The 26,678-nt window shown below is 41.5% G+C and overlaps 1 protein-coding gene across 12 annotated transcripts in view; it reads right to left on the bottom strand.

Annotated features, from left to right (window-relative positions):
• The window catches only part of STXBP5L (syntaxin binding protein 5L), a 440,505-nt gene that overhangs the window by 67,904 nt on the left and 345,923 nt on the right, over positions 1–26,678 (bottom strand). For 6 of the 12 annotated variants that reach the window (XM_078848433.1, XM_073309722.2, XM_078848419.1 and 3 more), the window contains 3 exons: positions 23,325–23,476; positions 21,574–21,645; positions 7,072–7,143 (listed from right to left, as the gene is read on the bottom strand). In XM_078848433.1, the coding sequence (XP_078704559.1) occupies positions 7,072–7,143; positions 21,574–21,645; positions 23,325–23,476 (296 nt within the window). The remainder of the gene's footprint in view (positions 1–7,071; positions 7,144–21,573; positions 21,646–23,324; positions 23,477–26,678) is intronic. The other 6 variants (XM_078848437.1, XM_073309732.2, XM_073309794.2 and 3 more) reach the window with 3 other exon arrangements.

Raw genomic sequence — 26,678 nt, 5'->3', positions numbered from 1 at the left:
AGGTTTTCTCACCCTCTGCCACCCCCCCCCCCGCCCCAAACTCACTCTCCTGCTGGTAATAGCCCATCCAAAGTGACCGCTCTCTTTAAAATGTGTATGATAATCAAGGTGGGCCATTTCCAGCACAAATCCAGGTTTTCTCACCCTCCCACCCCCCTCCAAAAACCACACACACAAACTCACTCTCCTGCTGGTAATAGCTCATCCAAAGTGACCACTCTCCCTACAATGACAGGTTTCAGAGTAACAGCCGTGTTAGTCTGTATTCGCAAAAAGAAAAGGAGGACTTGTGGCACCTTAGAGACTAATAAATTGGTTAGTCTCTAAGGTGCCACAAGTCCTCCTTTTCTTTTTTCTCCCTACAATGTGCATGATAATCAAGGTGGGCCATTTCCAGCACAAATACAGGTTTTCTCACCCCCCCACCCCCATACACACACAAATCCATTACAAATCCATTACAATCTACATACCACACAGACTATGCTGACAGCTTGTGCCACACGCTCTCAAAGAAACTGCGGAATCACCTGATCAACATCCTCTACAGCAAACAGGGAAAGATTAAGAATGAGCTCTCAAAAATGGATACTCTCATAAAAAAACAACCTTCCACACAAACTTCCTCTTGGCTGGATTTTACTAAAACTAGACAAGCCATTTACAACGCATACTTTGTTTCTCTACAAAAGAAAAAGGACACTAAACTTTCTAAACTACTACATGCTACAAGGGGCCACAGCAATGGTTCCCTTAACCCACCCAGCAATATTGTTAACCTATCCAACTATACTCTCAGCCCAGCAGAAGCAGCTGTCTTATCTCGGGGCCTCTCCTTCTGCCCCTCCACCCCCACGAACATGATACAGTTCTGTGGTGACCTAGAATCCTATTTTTCGACATCTACGACTCAAGAAATATTTCCAAAATACCTCTGAACAACATTCTAATCCACAGAGGCCTCCCTACCAACATTACAAAAAGAAGGATTCTAGGTGGACTCCTCCTGAAGGTCGAAACAGCAGACTGGACTTCTACATAGACTGCTTCCGCTGACGTGCACGGGCTGAAATTGTGGAAAAGCAGCATCACTTGCCCCATAACCTCAGCCGTGCAGAACACAATGCCATCCACAGCCTCAGAAACAACTCTGACATCATAATAAAAAAGGCTGACAAAGGAGGTGCTGTTGTCATCATGAATAGGTCGGAATATGAACAAGAGGCTGCTCCAACACCACTTTCTACAAGCCATTACCCTATGATCCCACTGAGAGTTACCAAAAGAAACTACAGCATTTGCTCAAGAAACTCCCTGAAAAAGCACAAGATCAAATCCGCACAGACACACCCCTGGAACCCCGAACTGAGATATTCTATCTACTACCCAAGATCCATAAACCTGGAAATCCTGGGCGCCCCATCATCACAGGCATTGGCACCCTGACAGCAGGATTGTCTGGCTATGTAGACTCCCTCCTCAGGCCCTACGCTACCAGCACTCCCAGCTACCTTCGAGACACCACTGACTTCCTGAGGAAACTACAATCCATCAGTGATCTTCCTGATAACACCATCTTGGCCACTATGGATGTAGAAGCCCTCTACACCAACATTCCACACAAAGATGGACTACAAGCCGTCAAGAACACTATCCCCAATAATGTCACGGCTAACTTGTGGCTGAACTTTGTGACTTTGTCCTTACCCATAACTATTTCACATTTGGGGACAATGTATACCTTCAGATCAGCGGCACTGCTATGAGTACCCGCATGGCCCCACAGTATGCCAACATTTTTATGGCTGACTTAGAACAACGCTTCCTCAGCTCTCGTCCCCTAACGCCCCTACTCTACTTGCGCTATATTGATGACATCTTCATCATCTGGACCCATGGAAAAGAAGCCCTTGAGGAATTCCACTATGATTTCAACAATTTCCATCCCACCATCAACCTCAGCCTAGTCCAGTCCACACAAGAGATCCACTTCCTGGACACTACAGTGCTAATAAACAATGGTCACATAAACACCACCCTATACCGGAAACCTACTGACCGCTATTCCTACCTACATGCCTCCAGCTTTCACCCTGACCACACCACACGATCCATCGTCTACAGCCAAGCTCTGCGATACAACCGCATTTGCTCCAACCCCTCAGACAGAGACAAACACCTACAGGATCTCTATCAAGCATTCTAACAACTACAATACCCACCTGCGGAAGTGAAGAAACAGATTGATAGAGCCAGAAGAGTTCCCAGAAGTTACCTACTACAGGACAGGCCTAACAAAGAAAATAACAGAACGCCTCTAGCCGTCACCTTCAGCCCCCAACTAAAACCCCTCCAACGCATTATTAAGGATCTACAACCTATCCTGAAGGATGACCCAACACTCTCACAAACCTTGGGAGACAGGTCAGTCCTTGCCTACAGACAGCCCCCCAACCTGAAGCAAATACTCACCAACAACCACATACCACACAACAGAACCACTAACCCAGGAACCTATCCTTGCAACAAAGCCCGTTGCCAACTGTGCCCACATATCTATTCAGGGGACACCGTCATAGGGCCTAATAACATCAGCCACACTATCAGAGGCTCATTCACCTGCACATCCACCAATGTGATATATGCCGTCATGTGCCAGCAATGCCCCTCTGCCATGTACATTGGTCAAACTGGACAATCTCTACGTAAAAGAATAAATGGACACAAATCAGATGTCAAGAATTATAACATTCATAAACCAGTCGGAGAACACTTCAATCTCTCTGGTCACGCAATCACAGACATGAAGGTCGCTATCTTACAACAAAAAAACTTCAAATCCAGACTCCAGCGAGAAACTGCTGAATTGGAATTCATTTGCAAATTGGATACTATTAATTTAGGCTTAAATAGAGACTGGGAGTGGCTAAGTCATTATGCAAGGTAGCCTATTTCCCCTTGTTTTTTTCTACCCCCCCCCCCCGACGTTCTGGTTAAACTTGGATTTATGCTGGAAATGGCCCACCTTGATTATCATGCACATTGTAAGGAGAGTGGTCAGTTTGGATGAGCTATTGCCAGCAGGAGAGTGAGTTTGTGTGTGTGTGTGGGGGGGTGGTGGTGAGAAAACCTGGATTTGTGCTGGAAATGGCCCATCTTGATTATCATGCACATTGTAGGGAGAGTGGTCACTTTGGATGAGCTATTACCAGCAGGAGAGTGAGTTTGTGTGTGTGGTTTTTGGAGGGGGGGTGGGTGGGAGGGTGAGAAAACCTGGATTTGTGCTGGAAATGGCCCACCTTGATTATCATACACATTTTAAAGAGAGCTGTCACTTTGGATGGGCTATTACCAGCAGGAGAGTGAGTTTGGGGGGGGGGGCAGAGGGTGAGAAAACCTGGATTTGTGCTGGAAATGGCCCAACTTGATGATCACTTTATATAAGCTATTACCAGCAGGAGAGTGGGGTGGGAGGAGGTATTGTTTCATGGTCTCTGTGTATATAACGTCTTCTGCAGTTTCCACGGTATGCATCCGATGAAGTGAGCTGTAGCTCACGAAAGCTCATGCTCAAATAAATTGGTTAGTCTCTAAGGTGCCACAAGTCCTCCTTTTCTTTTTGCGAATACAGACTAACACGGCTGTTACTCTGAAACCTGTCATCATGTATAAAATAAGGAGTATTCTGTCAGAGCTGCATCGTTAACTCAGGGTTCTAATATTCACAGCACAGGCTCTACAAGTAGAGTCATCAGTGACAAATGACAAATGGTGGAAAAATAGGAGTTTAAACAAATAATTGTATGGAATTCTTGAGTGTTCCTGGGTTAAACTATATTTAATAGTCCTGATGTTACACTATTAGTTACACTATCAAGGGGCAGAAGTACAAAATCCACAAGGAGCAGGGTTTGATGCTGCAAGTACCATTTTTCAGGGGAACCTGGAGTTTGCCATTGCAGCCAAAGCACTGGATAGGATCAAACCAGGAGTCAGGCATGGCAGGATATGTGATTTATCCAAGCAGCCCCCATCAGGAGAGTTCTTATGGAGGCCTGGCTGCAACTGAAAGGACCCTGGATTCTTGATAGAATCCAGCCACATGTTTTGTTCTGGAGGTGAAACTGGGAGTCGTTCACTATGCCCAAGAAGAGAAATTTGCACCCTCTTGCATCAGTGAAAGTGACTCTGGCCCTCTGAATCTACTTTCTGATTCTGATGTATTTGTGGAGGACCAAGTCCTACTGCCTCTTCTGTGGAGAGGACTGTGCAGAGACTGCTATGGAGCCTAGTTCCATGGGCTCCTTGTTTGCCACGTCAAATGAATGCTGTGGGGATCAAAGGGGGACTAGCGGGATTGTGGTTAGTGAATCCATAACAATGCAGATTTACCAATCATCTCCTCAAGAAAAGCAAGGACCAATAATTACAAGGGTTATTGAAGCCCTGAGACTACATTAAGCTTCTCAACGGTTCTTGCAGATTTCCACTCATAAATTCCCTGGAAATCCCATTTTCATAGTTTAGTTACTCCAAGTGTGAGGGGCCCCAGACTTGCCCACTTCTGCAGCTGATATACTGAAATAGAACCATCTTTGCATTTTGCAAATCCACTACCCTTTCTGACATATTAAATAGGCTCATATGAAAAAAACATTTTACTTTAAACCAGAGGTATTTCTGAATGACAGCCACTGCCAATAAAATTTCAGCTGGTGACTAAGTTTTACATTTCAAAGACATAAATACAATAAATATTGGTGTGCTTAGAAGAACTAAGATAGGTAACATGCATAAAAAAAGTCATGGTTTGCCCTGACTACTGCTTTCCAAAAAGACAAACAGTGGAACAAATGTAAGCTCCAGTGCAAAATAACTGCAAATCAACTGATCTAAAGCAGATAGTTTTGGACAGCATTAGAAAAAAATGCACTTAACTTTACTACCATAAGTAGTCCCAATGGCACCTCATCCCTACAAGAGTTAAGCACATGCGTAAGTATTTGCAAGGTTGAGGCCTACGTGAGAATCTCATTTAATATTGAAAAGAGAAAGTAAATTTCTAGTCTCAATGGCTGCAGAGAAAAGTTTGAAAATGCAAACCCCACTGGCTCAAAAAACAGAAGGTAAATAAAAAGAGTCCCAAATTTGTTATTTTTAAGCCAATTTCTCTAGTTTGGGGGGGCCTAACTCGTGATTTTAATTTCTGGGGGCTGACAATACTGTTCTATCCAGTTTCACTTTCATGTTTTCAGATCTGCAAAATTTAAGTTAAAAATACTACAGAGACTGTTTTTTTTTTTTTAAATAACTAATTCTGTTCCAGTTTTAAAAATGCCATTTAAACTTTTATATTGGTCTTAGGTTTTGTAACATACTAATTGCTGGGCCAGATTTGGAGAAACCACGTCCCTTTAAAGTTTAATAAAATATGGGAGCCAAAGGCTGAAGATTTGAAGAGCATGTTTGTGGATGTTTACCTCCTCATGAATAAGAGAAAGAGAAAATAGGATAGTAGCTAAAAATACTTACCAGATGGATGGAAAGGAATTGCTGTTTGCAGCCCCAGAGGCAAAATGGCCACCTTAGGGCTGTAGCTGCTTCTCTCCACCAAATTTAAAGGACCAGCTATTAGAAGACAGTGCTAGGCAATGCTCCTTTAAGACAGTGAGCCCATGCTGGGACAGATCAACACTGACTAGACAATTACAAAAGAAGTTCCTAGGGAAAGAGCTGAACTTGCTTGACAGACTGACAATTTATAGCAATATCCTGAATGAATTTTACTGAATTAAGTTAAACCTTATTGAATTAGTTTCAATGTCTTTGGAGTTCACTGATTTAAAAATGCAATTGTGTATGTGTTACTGTGGAATTGTTCATATTTCCATGGGAAGGGTAAACAGGAGAAAAGCAGGAGGTGATTAGGCAAATTCACTCAGGTTGTAACATCTTCAGAGAAGCCACCCCCTTGGAAAGGTACGTATATACTAATTCAAACTGGATTCTCCAGGGACTCTCAGATATAGAAAGAGGTTTTGGATAAATAGCCTGGTTTTAAACTGGCTCAGGGCCAGTCGGAAGGACTGAGCCTGCTAGAATCCATTAGGATTGGGGTTAACTCTGGTAAACTTATTAGCATGTGCGTAGGTCCTTTTCTTGTTTTTACCATTTTCTCTGTAACGCTTCTACCTTAAGACTAAAATAGCCGTGTATAGAAAGAACTGTGTGGTATTTAGAACTGAACCAGTTGCACCTGCTAATTGTTTCTGAAAGCAAGTAAGCAGGTGTTATTGGGCAACATGTCTATGCTGGGAAAGACACATGGAAAGCAGGGAATGGAGCAGCCTAGCAATACCTCAGTCAAAAGGAAGAGAGATGCAGGACTCCACACAGAAAGGCAATGGCTGGGGAGCACGAAGCTGAAAGTGAGTGCCCTTGCTGAACCACCGAGGGGAAATTGCTCTGAACTGTGACACTCCTACTTCCAGGCCAATTTTGCCACTAATTTCTATTAGTGATGGTAGACAACCCGTGGTTTTCAGAGATGGAGGCTGGTGTGATTAAGTTTTCTTTGATATGTTTCTATAACAAAATTCTAGAAGCTCTTTAGACATCAGCGACTTCCAAGAGTTAAAATTTACCATCGCCACATCACAACATTTCAAATTATTATATAATAAAAAAACCCACAGAGTCACCCTATTTTGAAAACATCACTTAAAAAGGTCAGTTAGAAAGCCCTCTCTAATGATCTGAAGAATTATTCTCTAACAAAAAAATTGAGAGAGTCAATGTGAAATACAGGAATATTGTCCTTCAAGAAACTGTCAGTTCAAATGATTTCATCCCTCTTTCCCCCACCACACACCATCCTCAATTTACCTTTTCTTTAATTTAAATGTACTGTCTTAGCATCATGCCTTGATATGTAGCAAGCTCTCCGCTCTAAACAAAATCTTCTGTTTACAAATGTAAATGACTATGTACTTCACTTCCAAGGGATTAATGAAACACAGAAATGCATGACATGAATGGCTCATACAGATAGCAGGAAGAGATACCAATCACCTTTACCTGAAGTGGGAGACTTGCAACGCTCTAGCTCCAGGGAAACTGGACTGTCAGTAAGTTCAGTCAAGCCTGAAAAAAATTGAGTTAAAAAGTTAAGTTAAAATCTAGCAGGGTGCACTTCAACTTTCTTGGCTGACTTCACATAATAAATGAGACCATGTAAATAAAGCTTGAAAGTTAAATGGCTGTGGTATGACTCAGCCCTACTCATTCTTGTCAAATTGATATGAAAATAATTCTGCATATTTTCAACTTCTGCAGAAAGAAAAAAAATACTCAGGTGGGAAAGAAATAGTGACACAGAAAGAAGAGGAAATTGAGTAGGGGTGAAAAAACAAAAAAGAGCCCAATCATTTAAATATCAAAAAGAAAAGGAGTACTTGTGGCACCTTAGAGACTAACCAATTTATTTGAGCATGAGCTCATGCTCAAATAAATTGGTTAGTCTCTAAGGTGCCACAAGTACTCCTTTTCTTTTTGCGAATACAGACTAACACGGCTGTTACTCTGAAACCTGTCATTTAAATATCAGGTTCTTTAGATTTATTCACACATGATAGTTAATATTGAGAAATAAATGTAAAGATGATGGTAATGCTATCTGAAAGTAACAGTGAATGTTTATGATGCAAGATAGTTTATACATTTGTTTTAAACACACACGGACACTGTTTAGGGATTTAGTTGTGATAGTAAACCACACACTGCAGTGTGGACAATGCAGAATTACGACTTCCCATTGGGGCCTCTTGCAACACCACATTCACTCCCCTTTGCACAGGGCTATGGACTCCCCCCATCTGAGGCCCTACTCTATAGAAAGCTGTCTACACTCAAGATTTGCTGTAAAATTTCCCACCATATCTGGCCCCGCTGGTGTTAACAGTGGGAATGCTAGCGTGGTCTGGCTGCTGGCGTTTTTACTACCACATAATCTAGATCTGCTCGGAACAGGGATATACACAGAGCCAAAAATACAGTGACTTGTCTTCCACAGCTGCTATCACTGGTGGAGTTATTCCAGTGCTAGAATAACAAAGGGAGAATTTTAAAAAAAATTCAACCTAAATCAACCTAGTAGTGCTAGGACTACAATTATGTCCAACTCTTGCACAGGGGAATATCACTATCAAGATCTTAGTGTTTAGGATCAAAGACCCTGAGCACTGCCTCTAACTTTTCACTTTCAAGCAACTCTGTATCCAATTAATCATGGAAGTATGATCAAACATAGGCACCTGATTTTATATGAAGCCTATAAACTATATTGTTTGCACCTGCTTGGAGCTACAAAACTGCAGGCTCAGAATCAGATACCGGTTTTGAAAATGTGTTCATGTCTGACTTGGTCATTTTTGTAAGAATTATGGCCAACATTTTCAAACCAGAGTTACTGAAGCTGGGGTCCTACATCCATAATTACATTCCTAAATAAAATTGGTTGGATTTTCGGAAGTGCTGAACACCTGCAGCTCCAGTTAACTTCAAGTCAAAGATATTTTTGCAATTTAATAAGCTACAGAGCTAGTCAATGTACTTGAACAGTACCTAACTGTGACAAATGTGAAGCTGCTTTGTGATAATTTATGAATGTTGTATGTTGGCCTGATTATTGGGATGTTTGCTGTATGACTCTATTGTGTAATTTATTAGAGAGCTGTATGGGAATACAGGCAGGAAGAAAAAGAATAGCTTAAGACAGCCACCTTAGTAAACACTTAACAGTGGTTAAGGGACAATGCTAGAACTATTAGCTTTGATGAGTTTTCCTCTGTCTCCTGCTGAGGACTGATTTTGACCTGAAGAATCAAGGCCCACAAGCTCAGGAGAAGCTAGGCCTGCTCATGTCTCCATCACAGGATGGCAGGGCTCTAGCTAATATAGACAATTGTTTAGACTGTTTGTTGCTTCAAAATCCTTTTTCTCTAAAAGCTTTGTTCTTACAACAAAATAAGCAATGCTTTGGTTTTTAAGGAGGTTGTTTGGTCAATTATGTACCACGGAGCATAGGTCTCAAAAGAAAGAACGGCAGGTGCTTGAATGCAGACAGACCTGCAGGGTAAAGTTGGTGGATATACAGGGTACTGCAATCCAGGGCCCAAACTAAGAGTGGGAGATTTGCAAAATTCTGCCAAAAGAGATGTAAAAGCATGAGGCCAAACACATGAGGATGTGTGCTCAGAGAAACCAGGAAGGGGACAGAGATGTAGTTAGCCCTATTACTGTGACACTAACATACAACACTTGTAGTTACTTAGTAACATCAGATTTATTAAAGGCCTTTAAGAGACATAATTCAGAGAATGGTTTACATCTACTCCAAAAGGCTTTAGATAAGTAAAGTAAAAATCCCCATAAAAGCCCTCTGACAATACCAGTATTTGCAACTGTTCAAGTTGTAAGAATATCATTCTGTTGTGATTCACTTGTGTTTATGGTAAGTTTGCTAAATCTTGTACAGTTGGTGACATATCATATATGAGATTTTGTTACTGAGTATAACACATTTTATATGAAAGTCAGTGTTAGTGTAAACAATACAGCCACTAAAAATAAAGGAAACACACCAGAACACATTAATACACGTTACCATTCTGAAAAACTTACAAAGCAAATATAATTAGATTGTAACTGTTCCCTTATCTTTATCACCATTGTGCCAACCTACAACAAAAATATGGTGTTCTATAATGTAGAAACATAGGAATTGCCATAATGGATCAGACCCGTGGTCCATCCAGTCCAGAATCTTGTCTCTGACAATGACCAGCACCAGATGCTTCAGAGAAAGATGCAAAAAACCCTATAGCAGACAGCTGTGGGTTAATTTGCTCTGCATGAAGGTCTTATTCTAATCTTCACTGGTTAGAGACTGGTTTAAGTGCTGAAGCATGACATTTTTTTGCTTCCAAAGTCCTTTTTGCATAAACTATTATAACTCTGATAGAATGATCCAATCGCTCTTTGAATCCTAGTAAATTCTTGACCTCATTACATCATGTAGCAATGAGTTCCACAGTCTAATTATACCTCGATTGAAAAAAGTATTTCCTTTTATCAGTTTTGATTGAAAAAGTATTTCCTTTTATCAGTTTTGAATTTGCTACCTTTCAGTTTTATTGAGTATCCCCTTTTTCTTCTGTTGTATGATAAGAACATCATAACTCCATACCTGCCTTCTCGATACCATTCATTATCTTCTACATATATATTATCATGTCCCCTCTCTTTTTGCCTCCTTTTTAAAGTAAACAGTTAAAAAAATTTTAAAGTCTCTTCCTATGAGAGTTTGTCTTTGTACTTAGTCTTCCTTGTCACCCCTCTCTGAACTACCTTTCTTTAGGAAATCTCAGGAGAATAGACACTAAAATTACATTATAGAAGGAATAACAGTGACCATTACAATCATGGTTACATTTCTGTTCCAAACTAAGGTCCTGATGTCAGTTGTTGAGAACTTTTTCTGAAATTTTTAATTTTTACATAGAAATTTCTGAGGCTCAATCTCTGCCCAGAGCTGAAATTTTTGGAAAACTTGAGAAGAAATTATTCAGCAAATTTTGAGTTCAAGTAGAATGAAAAAAAAAAACCCTTCCTTCCCTCCATCTTTGAGAAGATGTGCTTTTTAATGTTTTAGGTAATTTTGATTTTACCAAGTTATGATCTTGTGAAAGTGCACAGCACATTGTGTACCAGATTTTTTGTCTGTACTGCATATAGCTAAGGATGAGTAAAAGTTTGTGCTGTGTTTACATACATGGCTAACAGCGAATTATTTATCATATGTATTGTGATAGCACTTAGAGGTCCCTGCCCCACACTGCTAGGCATTGTACAAACATAACAAAAAGAGGGTTCCTTCCCCAAAGAGTTTCTTGAAAGTTTGAAGGGGCTAGGATTAGCTGCTGTGCACTTTGTAAGATTTGCTGGAAAGAGGACCACTCTGATGGACCTTAGGAGTTATGTATCTGGGAAAGGTGCTTTCCACCTTCCTCAGCTGCGTAGCTCCTGAGTCACAGAGCAGGATTCCTTTCTGTGGGCTTTCTAAGGTGTGTGAAACAATGTTGTCTAGTCAAATCATTCCACATTATTGCCACTTTGTTGAAAGACCTGGAAGTGCAAAGCTCCTTTAAAAAATGCTTTTTGTCTTAAAAAATAAAAACTCTTAACCTTTTCTCGCTGGTGTGTAGACATTATGATGTGCTGTTAATATACTTTAAAATGTAATATATTTGAATATATTTAAAACTGTATAAAGTTTCAGTGTACAATTATTCATATTAGGCACACATGTATAGCATCTTGTAACAATATATTAATTACACTGGATATGGTTCTTATACAAACAGCAATATATTAATTATAAAATAGGGAAACAGTTAATATTTGCTAGCATATACAGATCATCAACAGTAACAGATATTTTAGCTTTGCCATCAACTTGCTCATGCTCTGAATTGCACCAAAAGAAGACTGCACTGGTGGTTGAAAAGAAAATGTAGAATACACAGGGGAAGACAAAAATCATTAAAATATATACCTTAGGGAGAAAAGAACTTATTACAGAATAAAGTCTGAGTGGAATTTTAAAAAATGCCTAAGTTATTTAAGAAGCAAAATCCAATGATTTTCAATGGGACATTGGCTCCTAAATAACTTAGGAGAAAAGAAAAGCACGTAGGTGCTTTGGAAAATTTTATTCTATGTCAATAAAGATATATTGGACTGTTGTAGCACTGAAATTAAGATAAAGTATAAAAATTGAAAATAGTTACAAGACGATGTCTTTATTCAATGTAGAAATATTCTATATTGCACTGTATTTATGAAATAGGAGGTAATCTTGTAAATATATTGTAATGAATAAGCATAAAGTGCAGAGTTAGGTAACGACTTGAGTGCTTATCCGTGCAAATGTAAATGTAAATATTCTCCTGATTTATGGATTACTATATATATTTTGATATCCAGGAACAATAGTAGTATTTACTTGTTTCAGTGGGGAAATGAAAGGACTTTCAACATTTTTACCTACGTTTTATACTCATGACTTATTTACCAGTGTATGCCTGATGTATAAAGTAATTCAGTGTTAAGATGGTGCATATCCTTCCACTATAAAATTGATATTCAGGTAAAAAAGGTGTGAATGGATAAATTACTAAGAAGTTAACTCACATATTACACACTAAAAAAATATACCAGAGCAAGGTTATCTAAAGTTGATAACCACTGATGATTAAGTCATAAGTTGTAAACTGCATCTGAATGTTAAGGAAAGGTATCCCTTTTCAAAAGCAAAAGACCGGGATGACACACTTGTAAAGGGGTGAGGGGTCTCTATACTATAAATATTACACTAAAAAAAAAACCCACCCTACATTAAAAGAACGCTATTAAGGTTGCAAAGTCAAGCCCTCCAAAGTTAGGAAATGCCAGAATTATGTTTCCCTGTGCAGCTTAATTTGCCCCTTGTAAGTATGAATTATGATAAGTTTGCAGATGATATCAAGCTGGGAGGGGTTGCAAGTCCTTTGGAGGATAGGATTAAAATTCAAAATGATCTGGACAAACTGGAGACATGGTCTGAAGTAAATAGGATGAAATTCAATAAGGACAAATGCAAAGTCCTCCACTTAGGAAGGAACAATCAGATGCACACATACAAAATGGGAAATGACTTCCTAGGAAGGAGTACTGCGGAAAGGGATCTGGGGGTCATAGTGGATCACAAGCTAAATATGAGTCAACAGTGTAACACTGTTGCAAAAAAAGCAAACATCATTCTGGGATGTATTTAGCAGGAGTATTGTAAGCAAGACACGAGAAGTAATTCTTCCGCTCTACTCCGCGTTGATTAGGCCTCAAGTGGAGTACTGTGTCCAGTTCTGGATGCCACATTTCAGGAAAGATGTGGACAAATTGGAGAAAGTCCAGAGAAGAGCAACAAAAATGATTAAAGGTCTAGAAAACATAACTTATGAGGGAAAAAGAAAAGGAGTACTTGTGGCACCTTAGAGACTAACCAATTTATTAGAGCATAAGCTTTCGTGAGCTACAGCTCACTTCATCAGATGCGTATCGTGGAAACTGCAGCAGACTTTATATATACACACAGAATATGAAACAATACCTCCTCCCACCCCACTGTCCTGCTGGTAATAGCTTATCTAAAGTGATCATCAGGTGGGCCATTTCCAGCACAAATCCAGGTTTTCTCACCCTCCACCCCCCCACACAAATTCACTCTCCTGCTGGTGATAGCCCATCCAAAGTGACAACTCTTTACACAATGTGCATGACAATCAAGTTGGGCTATTTCCTGCACAAATCCAGGTTTTCTCACATCCCCCCCACCCCCATACACACACAAACTCACTCTCCTGCTGGTAATAGCTCATCCAAACTTGAAGAGTGGTCAGTTTGGATGAGCTATTACCAGCAGGAGAGTGAGTTTGTGTGTGTATGGGGGTGGGGGGGATGTGAGAAAACCTGGATTTGTGCAGGAAATAGCCCAACTTGATTGTCATGCACATTGTGTAAAGAGTTGTCACTTTGGATGGGCTATCACCAGCAGGAGAGTGAATTTGTGTGGGGGGGTGGAGGGTGAGAAAACCTGGATTTGTGCTGGAAATGGCCCACCTGATGATCACTTTAGATAAGCTATTACCAGCAGGACAGTGGGGTGGGAGGAGGTATTGTTTCATATTCTGTGTGTATATATAAAGTCTGCTGCAGTTTCCACGATACGCATCTGATGAAGTGAGCTGTAGCTCACGAAAGCTTATGCTCTAATAAATTGGTTAGTCTCTAAGGTGCCACAAGTACTCCTTTTCTTTTTGCGAATACAGACTAACATGGCTGTTACTCTGTAACCTATGAGGGAAGATTGAAAAAATTGGGTTTGTTTAGTCTGGAGAAGAGAAGACTGAGAGGGGACATGATAAGAGTTTTCAAGTACATAAAAGGTTGTTACAAGGAGGAGGAGACAAATTGTTCTCCTTAACCACTGAGGATAGGACAAGAAGCAATGGGCTAAAATTGCAGCAAGGGCGGTTTAGGTTGGACATTAGGAAAAAGTTCCTAACTGTCAGAGTGGTTAAGCATTGCAATAAATTGCCTAGGGAGGTTGTGGAATCTCCATTATTGGGGATTTTTAAGAGCAGGTTGGACAAACACCTGTCGGGGATGGTCTTGATAATACTTAGTCCTGCCTTGAGTGCAGGGGACTGGACTAGATGACCTCTCGAGGTCCCTTCCAGTTCTATCATAGAATCATAGAATATCAGGGTTGGAAGGGACCTCAGGAGGTCATCTAGTCCAACCCACTGCTCAAAGCAGGACCGATCCCCGACTAAATCATCCCAGCCAGGGCTTTGTCAAGCCTGACCTTAAAAACTTCTAAGGAAGGAGATTCCACCACCTCCGTAGGTAACGCATTCCAGTGTTTCACCACCCTCCTAGTGAAAAAGTTTTTCCTAATATCCAACCTAAATCTCCCCCACTGCAACTTGAGACCATTACTCCTTGTTCTGTCATCTGCTACCACTGAGAACAGTCTAGAGCCATCCTCTTTGGAACCCCCTTTCAGGTAGTTGAAAGCAGCTATCAAATCCCCCCTCATTCTTCTCTTCTGAAGACTAAACATCCCCAGTTCCCTCAGCTTCTCCTCATAGGTCATGTGTTCCAGTCCCCTAATCATTTTTGTTGCCCTCCACTGGACTCTTTCCAATTTTTCCACATCCTTCTTGTAGTGTGGGGCCCAAAACTGGACATAGTACTCCAGATGAGGCCTCACCAATGTCGAATAGAGGGGAATGATCACGTCCCTCGATCTGCTGGCAATGCCCCTACTTATACATCCCAAAATGCCATTGGCCTTCTTGGCAACAAGGGCACACTGTTGACTCATATCCAACTTCTCGTCCACTGTAATCCCTAGGTCCTTCTCTGCAGAACTGCTGCCGAGCCATTCGGTCCCTCGTCTGTAACGGTGCATGGGATTCTTCCGTCCTAAGTGCAGGACTCTGCACTTGTCCTTGTTGTACCTCATCAGATTTCTTTTGGCCCAATCCTCCAATTTGTCTAGGTCCCTCTGTATCCTATCCCTGCCCTCCAGCGTATCTACCTCTCCTCCCAGTTTAGTGTCATCTGCAAACTTGCTGAGGATGCAATCCACACCATCCTCCAGATCATTTATGAAGATATTGAACAAAACCGGCCCCAGGACCGACCCCTGGGCACTCCACTTGATACCGGCTGCCACCTGATTCTATACAGGCTCTAATTACATGATCACACGCTATTTTTGTCACAGGACCCTGCCTCTTTTAGTGTACAGAATGGCTGGTGCTCACTTAATGAGAATCCATTCAATATTTTGTTTTATCCTGATTTACTGCACACTATTCAAATCAGGCTCAAAAGACAGAATGATTAATTTCCTCCAGGGCTTTTATATGGTTCTCATCACTCTAGTATCTGGGTGCTTCACAAACGTTGATTTATTTTCACAATATCATTATGTGGTGAGGAGGGAGTATTATTTCCAGGTGCAATTCAAGGGGTTGATTATTATTCTATAATGACCCTTAAAATTTGGGTCTCCAATCCTTTTTTCTTTTTGTTGGGACACTTGCTGATGATCTCTAAATTGGTATGTCTGGAGGCTGAGTACTTAGATTTCTCAGTGAAACGTCCCTGATTCTGAAACCTGCTTTTTCCAGTGGATCAATGATACCCTCATCTGTTGAGCTTCTGGACACTTTGCAAAGCCTGTCTATTTCCTCAGGCTGTGTCTTATAAGATGGTCTAAAAGAGACTGGATTTCTCTTCCCGTATGGTGAGTTCTCTGATATTCTATTGGTGAGGCTGTGTCACTTTACTCTGGGTTAATGCATGTGTTTTATATTTATGTCCTGGTATCTAGATTGTATGCAACTCTGGGAGGAGGATTACTGCAACTCCTGCAGAAACCAAAAACAGTGTGTGGCGGGGGAGGGGGAAGGGGGTGATTAAGGTGAATCACATGGGTTGTAAACATCTCCAGATAGGTACCACCCCTGGGGAGGCTTGAATATACTACTTTAAACTGGATTTTCCAGTGACCAACAAAGAATGCGCTTTTGGCTGCATTTAAACTGACTTTGGAACTTCTGTCTGATCATAGAATCATAGAATATCAGCGTTGGAAGGGACCTCAGGAGGTCATCTAGTCCAACCCCCTGCTCAAAAGCAGGACCAATCCCCAATTAAATCATCCCAGCCAGGGCTTTGTCAATCCTGACCTTAAAAACTTCTAAGGAAGGAGATTCCACCACCTCCCTAGGCAATGCATTCCAGTGTTTCACCACCCTCCTAGTGAAAAAGTTTTTCCTAATATCCAACCTAAACCTCCCCCACTGCAACTTGAGACCATTACTCCTTGTCCTGTCCTCTTCTACCACTGAGAATAGTCTAGAACCATCCTCTCTGGAACCACCTCTCAGGTAGTTGAAAGCAGCTATCAAATCCCCCCTCATTCTTCTCTTCTGCAGACTAAACAATCCCAGTTCCCTCAGCCTCTCCTCATAAGTCATGTGTTCCAGACCCCTAATCATTTTTGTTGCCCTTCGCTGGACTCTTTCCAATTTATCCACAGCAAGTGAACAGGACCTTCTGTCCAAGGGGGACCCAACCCTTGCAAAAGTTTATGGCCTACTAGGGCCCCATCAGACAGATTGGTGACTCCTGTTATGTTTAGTTTATGTTTAAATCTGTTTATTGTTTTTATTATGTTTTCTCTGTAACTGCTGGCAATGCACTGTTCACAGCCTTTGGAGAGAAAGCACAGTGCAAGCAAATGCCATTAGGCAGATTGGCTTACTGGAGAGATCCCTGTGTGTGGCAGGGGGCTGTGCGGCCTTACAACTCCTAGTCAGAAGGGAGTGGGACAGGGTCCTTGCTCAGAGACAGGTGATAGCTGGAGATCTGAGACCTGACTGGGCTCTCCTGGAGTGAACCATGGAAGGGAAACAGATGCTGTTACTCTGAAACTGTGACACTCGTTACAAAGGAACATGGCTGCCAGCAGTTGCAATGAAAACACAATGGGTTGGAAGCAGAGTCAAAGTCACCCTCACACCAGTCCTCACTCTTCTCCTCAACCTCTTACTCTCCTCAGGTTCCTTCCACATACAATATAAATATGTTTTGGTCTCTCTATAAAAAGAGCCCAGACTTGATTCCACTTCCCCTTCAAATTTATCACCCCATGTCCCTTCCCCCTTCATCTCCAAACCCACTGAGTGTGCTGTCTACAACGGCTGTCTGAAATTCCTCTTCTCCAAGTCCATTCTAGGTGCCTTTCACTCTGGTTTCCACCCCCTACAGTCTACTGAAACGGCACTCATCAAACTCTCCAATGACCTCTCTTTGGCCAAATATGAAGGCTGCTACTCCACCCTCATCCTCCTTGACTTATCAACTGCCTTTGACAATGCTAACCTTTTGAAATCCTGTTATCTCTAGGTTTCTGTGACTCTGTCCTCTCCTGGTTTTCCTCTGACCTCTTGGATATCTCCTTCAGTGTCCATCTTGGTGGGTCATCTTCTTTCCCTTTTCCTCTTTTGGTGGGGGTCACTGAAGGCTACCTTGGCCCTTTTCACTTCATAGAATCATAGAATCATAGAATACCAGGGTTGGAAGGGACCTCAGGAGGTCATCTAGTCCAACCCCCTACTCAAAGCAGGACCAATCCCCAATTTTTGCCCCAGATCCCAAATGGCCCCCTCAAGGATTGAACTCACAACCCTGGGTTTAGCAGGCCAATGCTCAAACCACTGAGCTATCCCTCCCCACTTCTCCCTCTATACCCTGTCTCTGGGTGCTTTTGAATACCATCTTTATGCTGATGACTCACAAATTTGCCTCTCCACTCTGGACTTATCTCCCTCCATCCAAATTAAAATCTCTGTCTTTTTGGATCTCCTCATGGATTTTCAGATCAGGTTGCATATAAATCTGGATCCTTCTTGATGCACATCTCTTCCAAGAATCCAACCATTCTTCTCTCTCCTATCTGCCAAAACTCTTCTCCAGCACAGATCATCATGCTCCTTGACTACTGTAATCTCTTCCTTTCTGGCCACAATGCCTGCAAGCTTGCTTCCTCAAATCCATTCAAATCACTACTTCTAAGATCAGCTTCTTGGTTCATTGTTCTGATTATGTCAATACCCTCTTTAAGTCCTTCCATTAGCTCTCCTTGTCCTCACAAAGGTCTCCACCGTTCAGGCCTCAACCTACCACAAGGTTGACTCCCACCTGTGCTCTGCCAATAATGCCAGCCTCAATTTCCCAATTCTCTGGTTCTCCAACAAACACTTTTGTGCTTTCTCTTTTGCTACCACTTATGAGTAGGGAAAACTTCCCATCAAAATTTGTAAAGCTATTGCCATATCCTCCTGAAAACTCACCTCTTCTGTAAGGTGTACTGTAAAGTAGAACCTGAGATTAGCTAGGCAAGTGGAAAGCTGTGATCATTACTACTGATCAGCTAAAAACTGGCACGTTCTATTATATTTCTTTGTGACACCATCTCTCCCTCCCAATCCTTGCCAACTGCTTTGTTTCACCCACCTGTTATGTCTTGTCTTTTAGGCTGAAAGCAATTTTGGGTCAGGGACTGTCATTTATTATGTTTGTACAGCACATACTGCAATATAAATGTTAAATAATGAACAAAATAAAATTCCTGAGGAAACAGAGAAGGCAGATGATGGAGGGAGCTTTCAGCCAGATACCTGAGTGACTTTAGGGAGGCCTTTTCTGATTTAGGTATTGAAGCTGGAAAGCAGACAATACATACTTTAAAAAATTGTGGTAGCAGCTTGTTTCTCCATCTTCCAGTTATAAATCAAATAAAATTAGCAGGAATTGGGCAATTATGTTTTAAAACATTCTATGTCATAGGCGTTATTCCTTTAACAAATCACATTCCTTTAAACAGGTTACCAGATTTATGACTGGCCTCACATTTAGTGAACAAATGGTTCACATTTTTAAAAGCTTCAAACATTTTACCCACTTTCAGTACAAAATGCATTGCTACGGGTGGGATAAATATTGTACACTGGAATCTAGTGTAAGCACAGAACCACATTTTAATGGCATTATGTACAAATACTTTGCAGTAGGCTATCAAGCCACTGTTCCCCATTAATGATCTTACCCTCCTTGAGTACTTAGCTTAATTGGCCTATCCAGCTCTTCTATGAAAACTGGTTTAAAAAGAGTTGAGCAAGAGGCCAGTTCATTAAGGGTATGTTCACACTTTGAACTGGACAGTGTAACTTCCAGCTCTAGGGAAAACATAGCCTTGCCAGCTGTGATTGAGCCAGAGAGCTAAAAACAGAGTATAACCAAGGTGATGCAAGCAGCTGGAGGGGCTAGCTGACCTGAGTATGTACCTGTCCAAGATGTTAGGTATGTACTCAGGGTGGCTAGCACCTCCTGACGCTCGCACGGTGGCAGCTACATTCTATTTTTAGCAAGATAACTCCATCAGAAGTAGTGTGGGTATGTCTTCTTAAGCTGGAAATTACACATCCAGCTTGAAAAGCAGATGTACCCTATGAAGCACACAGCAGGGCCTCATAAGTCATTTCTGCAATATGAATTATAGCCTAGTGCATCACACACTGTGTATAAAACAGTAATTAGAATTTATACTCCACTTTACATCTTGAAAGCATATTACAAATATTAACTAACTAATCCTCACAACCCTCCTTTGAGATACGTAAGTATTATAATACCTATTTCACACATGTGGAAACCAAGACTCAGACAGATGGGCTCATTTGCCCACAGCCACACAGTAAACCAAGTACAGAGCCAGGCTCAGAACTTCGTATTCCTGGCTCCCACACCATTGCTTAGTTCTGTAGACCACACTGGTGTTCTAAAACAGTAGAATAGTTAATTTATTTACAACTACACTGGGGCAGCACCATCTCAAAATAAGAGATTCTTCACATAAGTAAAAAGAAAAGGAGTACTTGTGGCACCTTAGAATCATAGAATCATAGAATATCAGGGTTGGAAGGGACCCCAGAAGGTCATCTAGTCCAACCCCCTGCTCAAAGCAGGACCAATTCCCAGTTAAATCATCCCAGCCAGGGCTTTGTCAAGCCTGACCTTAAAAACCTCTAAGGAAGGAGATTCTACCACCTCCCTAGGTAACGCATTCCAGTGTTTCACCACCCTCTTAGTGAAAAAGTTTTTCCTTATATCCAATCTAAACCTCCCCCACCTTAGAGACTAACACATTTATTTGAGCATAAGCTTTCGGGAGCTACAGCTCACTTCATCGGATACATTCAGTGGAAAATACAGTGGAGAGATTTATATACATAAAGAACATGAAACAATGGGTGTTACCATACACACTGTAACCAGAGTGATCACTTAATGTGAGCTATTACCAGCAGGAGAGCTGGGGGGGGGAGGAGGAAACTATTTGTAGTGATAATCAAGGTGGGCCATTTCCAGCAGTTGACAAGAACGTCTGAGGAACAGTGGGGGGTGGGGCGGAATAAACATGGGGAAATAGTTTTACTTTGTGTAATGACCGATCCACTCCCAGTCTCTATTCAAGCCTAAGTTAATTGTATCCAGTTTGCAAATTAATTCCAATTCAGCAGTCTCTCGTTGGAGTCTGTTTTTGAAGTTTTTTTGTTGCCACTTTTAGGTCTGTAATCAAGTGACCAGAGAGATTGAAGCATTCTCCAACTGGCGTGAAGAGACTGGGAGTAGATGGGTCATCTACCCCCACACTGTTCCTCAAACGTTCTTGTCAACTGCTGGAAATGGCCCACCTTGATTATCACTACAAAAGGTTTTTTCCACCCTGCTCTGCTGCTGGTAATAGCTCACCTTAAGTGATCACTCTGGTTACAGTGTGTATGGTAACACCCATTGTTTCATGTTCTCTATGTACATAAATCTCCGCACTGTATTTTCCACTGAATGCATCCGATGAAGTGAGCTGTAGCTCACGATTACAGACCTTATTATGCTCAAATAAATTTGTTAGTCTCTGAGGTGCCACAAGTACTCCTTTTCTTTTTGAGAATACAGACTAACACAGCTGCTTCTCTGAAACCTGTTCACATAAGTAGATACACGTTAAAATTAACACAATAACAATGGATGTTAATGATCATCAGGAAGTTAACATTGCTGAATAATCCATTTTAAGGCCCAACCCCATGGTAAGTCAATGAGAGTTTTGTCATTGACTTCACTGGCACCAGAAACAGACCTGAAATGTTGGTGTAATGAAAACAATTGTCAGCACTCATCATGGTTTACATTTCTTGTAAAAGAAAATTTAAAAAATTTGCATGCATGCTGAATGTGTTTAAAGAAACACATTACGGAGCACAAACATATGGGTTTAAGTCCGGCATATTGTGATTGTGATAAAGCTGTTTGCCTAACCTTTATAGAACTTACTCTGATAGGAAGTACGGATCCGTTTCGTTAAATCAGGATAAAAGTTAGACAGGCCACGCATGCAAAAGTTGTCTTTGGAACATGCCAGTACACCAGCATCAGCAGCAGGCAGAGGAAAAAGAGAAAAAAAAAACAGTCTAAAGTGAAAGGATGTGATACCATATCCAGCATCTAGAACAGCCAAGGTGAAGAAATTTCAGCAGATGTTTACCCTCTGGTGAGAAGATATAACAAGGAAAATAATAATCCAGAAAAGTAAAGGGTGTGGGATGGATGGTGAGAAAGCAGCTGAGGTTTTATTCAGATGCATAATTTTGATGAGTGGTCTAAAAAAGATTGTTATTTTCAGTAGGTATTTATACAAGATGGGCTCAATTATCAGCTGCACAAAACAGCTGGAATGTTGCCCTAAAGCGACAGCCAAAGATTCTGCCTGACACAAGGGAATCCTCAGGTGGCACAAAGCTAGCCCAGCTAGCCCTACATCACCCATGGTCCCCCTCCTGTGCAGTTGCTGCAGTGTCTGGTTGAAGCGTGGTTAAAAGAGCAGCAAAGTTATGTGGGGGTTGCTGTGGCCCCAGCCAGACCAGGAGTTGCTCTCATAAGCTGTGGCAAGTTTACATTGTGTTTACACTTGGCATAGCTGAGAACTGAACCTGATGGGGTTAGATATTTGTAAAATGTAAAATAAACAGTATTTCAGGGACAAAAGTAGAACATGGAGGTTTCTTTAAGTTTTAATAATTTAGAGTCCAATCTTTCTTACACCAAAGTCAGTGGCAAAATTCCCACTGATTCCAATGAGAACATGACTGGGTGCCTTAGTGCAGGACATATTGATGAACATATAGTTGTCATAAATTAATAGTACACTACAATTTACATTTTTCAAAATTCATGACTAGATTATAAACCCTGAAGTTTTCATCCCAATTGCTTTGTAACCAAACTTTAAAATGTCATAACTGTGTCTGTTTTAATTGTGTAAAAATGAAACATACAGACAAAAATATTTTACACAAATATAAAGTACTCATTTTACTAATTTTCTGACACAAATGGAAATTTTATATTAACAGAAACATAAGGCAAAGTGTAATTGTATTGGTGGAAACTTAATTCCACTATGCAACACTTAATGAAGTCTGTCATATGCTTCTTGACATCAAATTTAAAAAAATTGCACAGACAGATTTAATGAGCTTCTATCAAGCGCTCTAGTTACTATATCCAATGGAGGAGAATAAAAATGTCTACTTCCTGTCTTAAGCTGCTTCAGCTACTTAATGAAGATGTCCCTGGGATGTGTTTTTTCAGTTAGTTCTTCGACCATAAAGATTTATTAAAAGACAAAAGCATGTGATTTGGCAGAGGATACATGTTGCTTTAAAGTGAAATCTTGCTTATCTGTCTAAAGCATTTGGCAACTGGAAAAAAAAGCAGCATATTGACTGTGCACATCATGAGCTAGCTAGCATTAAGACAATCAGTTTTTCTACTCCTTACAATTACTTGGGGCCTCAGCTAGGGAGATTACTTGCTGACCACCATCCCAAACAATTAAGCTTCAGATATAATGCTTTGCATTTGAGGAAGTTTCAATACCTAAGGAGCAGTCAGATTTCTCTCATGTGCTTCTATAAATTCCACTGGCTGGCAGATAATCATGCATTTCAAAAGCACTATAAAAAGCCGCAAGCAAGAAAACAAAGAATGAGTCGGGTTCAAAACAACTGTGTTTTATCTCCTACCTGCAGTGAACTGCTTGTTTTTGCGTGGAGAACGGGGCTGACGCTGGTATGGATCACTTGATCCGTATAGGTCAATGGTTCCCATGCTCAGCAATACTGTCTTCTGCATAAAATCCACAACAGCCAAACCATTGCAGTTCCCAAATGCAACTCTGAGAAAAGAAATGTTCCTCAAAGGCATTATACTCTCGCATTATATGGTATAATTAATAGAAATATCATTTAAAACAGCTACTACTGTGAATTTGCAATAATTTTCTAAGACCTTATTTTCAAAGCTTAAGTTTTTAATTGTAATTATAAATGGTTTTATAATTCTGAATTCAAACAAACTTTTGTCCTAAAATGCTGTAATTAACATTCAAAACAGATATAGTTTACCTTAATGAACACTCACTTTGCATGTTTTATTGTTGTAATAATATCTAAACATTGCTGTATGGAACAATATATCTGTAGTAATTACAACCATGTGGTAGATAATGACAATTAAGTGCACAAATCTTACATTATATATAACTAGCGCCCTACCAAATTCATGGACGTACAAAAAAGTGTCAGAGACCGTGAAATCTGGTCTCCCCCATGAAATCTGGTCTTTTGTGTACATGTACTATAATTTTTTTTGTCCTTTCTTTTCTCCCACTGTACAGAACAAGATTCCACACAGCAACCATAGAGCTACAGCTACCAGGAACGACAAAAGCAAAAAGTCAGTCAGTCAGAGGAGGAATATATAGCTGAGTTTCATATTGTTATTTAAAAAATGACTAAGGCCATGATTTTCAAAGCAGCACAAGGGATTTAGGTGTTCAATTCCCACCAAAATTCAATCGGAGTTGAGTGCCTGATTTCATCTGGCTCCTTTGAAAACAGGTCCATAAATCTTATAGTAGATGTTTAATATATATTAGAAAAGCAATATAGATGGGAGAATGGTAGTATGGGAGAAGTGGAATCACTACAACAAACATATTCACTAGAAGAAATGGTTTCTCACCTCAGACAGCTGTTATTCTTTGAGATGTGTTGTGTATGCCATCATGCTAAGTGTGTGAACACACTGTGCACCAGTGTTGGCGAGTTTTCCTTAGCAGTACCCACAGGGGAGGCCACTCCTGCACCTTGCTGTTCTTGATGCTCCACGCCAAGAGCTTCGTACTGGATTCTTAGATGACAGGCTCTGATGTACTGGGGAAGGAGGGTGGGTCGTGTAATAGACATATGCAACACATCTCAAGGAACAGCAGTTATGAGAGGAGAGTAAACATTTTTCTTTGTGTTACTGCTTATGTCCATTATACTAGGTGTCTTCCAAGCAGTTTCCGCTGGAGAAGGGCTAGGAATCTCATCGGATGAAGGACTGCAGGACTGCTTTCCCCAAATTCGTGTCTTCTCTTGATGTGGTAAATACACTAATTGCATCTAGCAAAAGTGTGGACTGAAGACCATTTTGCCACCCTCCAGAGATCTATAAGAAGGATGTTTCTCACAACCACTGTGGAGGTTGTGTGTGCTCTGGTTGACTGCACAGAGATTTTCATGAGGCTTGATGCCCTTGATCTTTTAATATATGACAATACAGCTGGTGATCCACTTGGAAAGCCACTGCAGTGTTACAGGATGCCATCCCTTTCTTCTGCATAGGAGACAAACAGCTGGAAAGAGACCCGAATAGGCTGCTTTGAGACATACAGCTGCCTGGATGAAGTGGCGGCAGCGGGTGGTTGGGGACTCCTCCCTCCTTGCTTCTGTTTTTGCCTAGACTGATCTGCTTGTCTAGACATATAATACTGCTGCCTTGGTTGAAACACGGGTCAAAATTTTGTTCTTTTGGGGTCTGGTGTATATAGGGGCAGGGATGTCAACACTGGCCTAGAATCTTTTAACATATGCCGTGCTTCATCCATCTTCCAGAAGAATAAGGCACAGCCCCTGAAGGGGAGAGCTTCAAAAATCTGTTGTACTTCTACAGGGATCCCCGATAACAGGAGGCATAACAAGCAACTGATGGTTACTGCCATCACCATGAATTTGGCAGCCAAGTCTGCCACATCCAGGGAAGTCAGCAGAGCGGACAGTGCGACCACCGCACCTGTCCCCTGTGTCCTGGTCTTCACGCAGGTCTTGTCCCGCATCCCTCATTGTGTCCAGACTCCAGTCCTGTATTATTCCCCCACATCGTTCTACCCATGTATTGCATGGCTCCCCTCCCCCAGCCTCACATCAGAGACCCAGCTGGCTGGGAGAAGCTCCTCCTGAACCCTGGGTGACCTTCAGATTGACACCCAGAAGGGTTCACTCAGGATGGGAGGGCCAGAGCCAGAATTGGTGGAGCAGATGGAGCCCCATCTCACAAGTCCTAGCACATGGCTCTCTTAAAGATAGATCCCTAATGTGGGGTGGGGCTGGCCAGAACCGCTGGCTCCCTGGGTTGGGGGATCCCAGTGGGGGTCCTTCCAGGGAAACCTGTTTATAGAGGAGCAAGCTGCTCTATTTTCTACTTTGTCACCCCTAAAGGGGAACTGACCAGAGGGTAGGAGGGGGCATTCAGGAAGCTGCAGGTGCAGCAGATTGTCTTGAACAGTCACTGCTTGGAAGATGCCCTAGATTCCCGTAGGAACCCACTTCATACTGCGAGGAGGAGGAGAACGTCAAAGCCATTCTCTTCTTAGGCTTCAGAGGCTGAAGGTACTCAAAGAACATGTGTCTCTTTGAGGACTGCCCCAATAAGGGGGATTTTCTCCTGTCTCTGTTCACAGGGAAAGCTGGGGGAACACTCCTGGACAGAGTGTTGAGGAATCACTTCTATCCAACTGAGGTGGATCCAATGCTAGGTGAAGGGTGCCTCCATGAAGATGTATCTGAGATGCTCTTCTCTTAGCTTGTTAATTCTTGTCTTGAAGCCCTGTCAAATCAGGTATCTGTCCCTGATGTGACCCTCACCCAAGCACTTCAGACAGTGAGGGTGAGGGATACTCATGGCCAACAGCCTGGGACACCCAGAGTAGGGCTTGAAGCCAGGGGACATTGGTGTAAGTTCCCCTGGAACCACTTAAGCCCAGAGTTCAGACTACGGAGAACAGGAACAAATAGAAAATAAAGAAAATGGAATCCAAGGGAGGCAAAATGAGTACCACTATTACTAACAACAACTATGACAGAACATTCACAGAAGGAATGCACTGACAGCATGCTCCAACCACTGACCATGGATCCACCCTTAGACTTTCAACAAGGGTTTGTTGAGTTAAATAAGAACATCCACAGTTATATTAGACAGGATAACATTTTGTATACAGTATACAAACCTTCATGTTTCAGGGCACAGGCCAAGCTCTAACTGATGGGGGT

This window comes from Lepidochelys kempii, chromosome 1 (assembly GCF_965140285.1).
Source record: "Lepidochelys kempii isolate rLepKem1 chromosome 1, rLepKem1.hap1, whole genome shotgun sequence".
Taxonomy (NCBI): domain Eukaryota; kingdom Metazoa; phylum Chordata; order Testudines; family Cheloniidae; genus Lepidochelys; species Lepidochelys kempii.
This window is presented reverse-complemented; position numbering and strand designations above follow the sequence as displayed.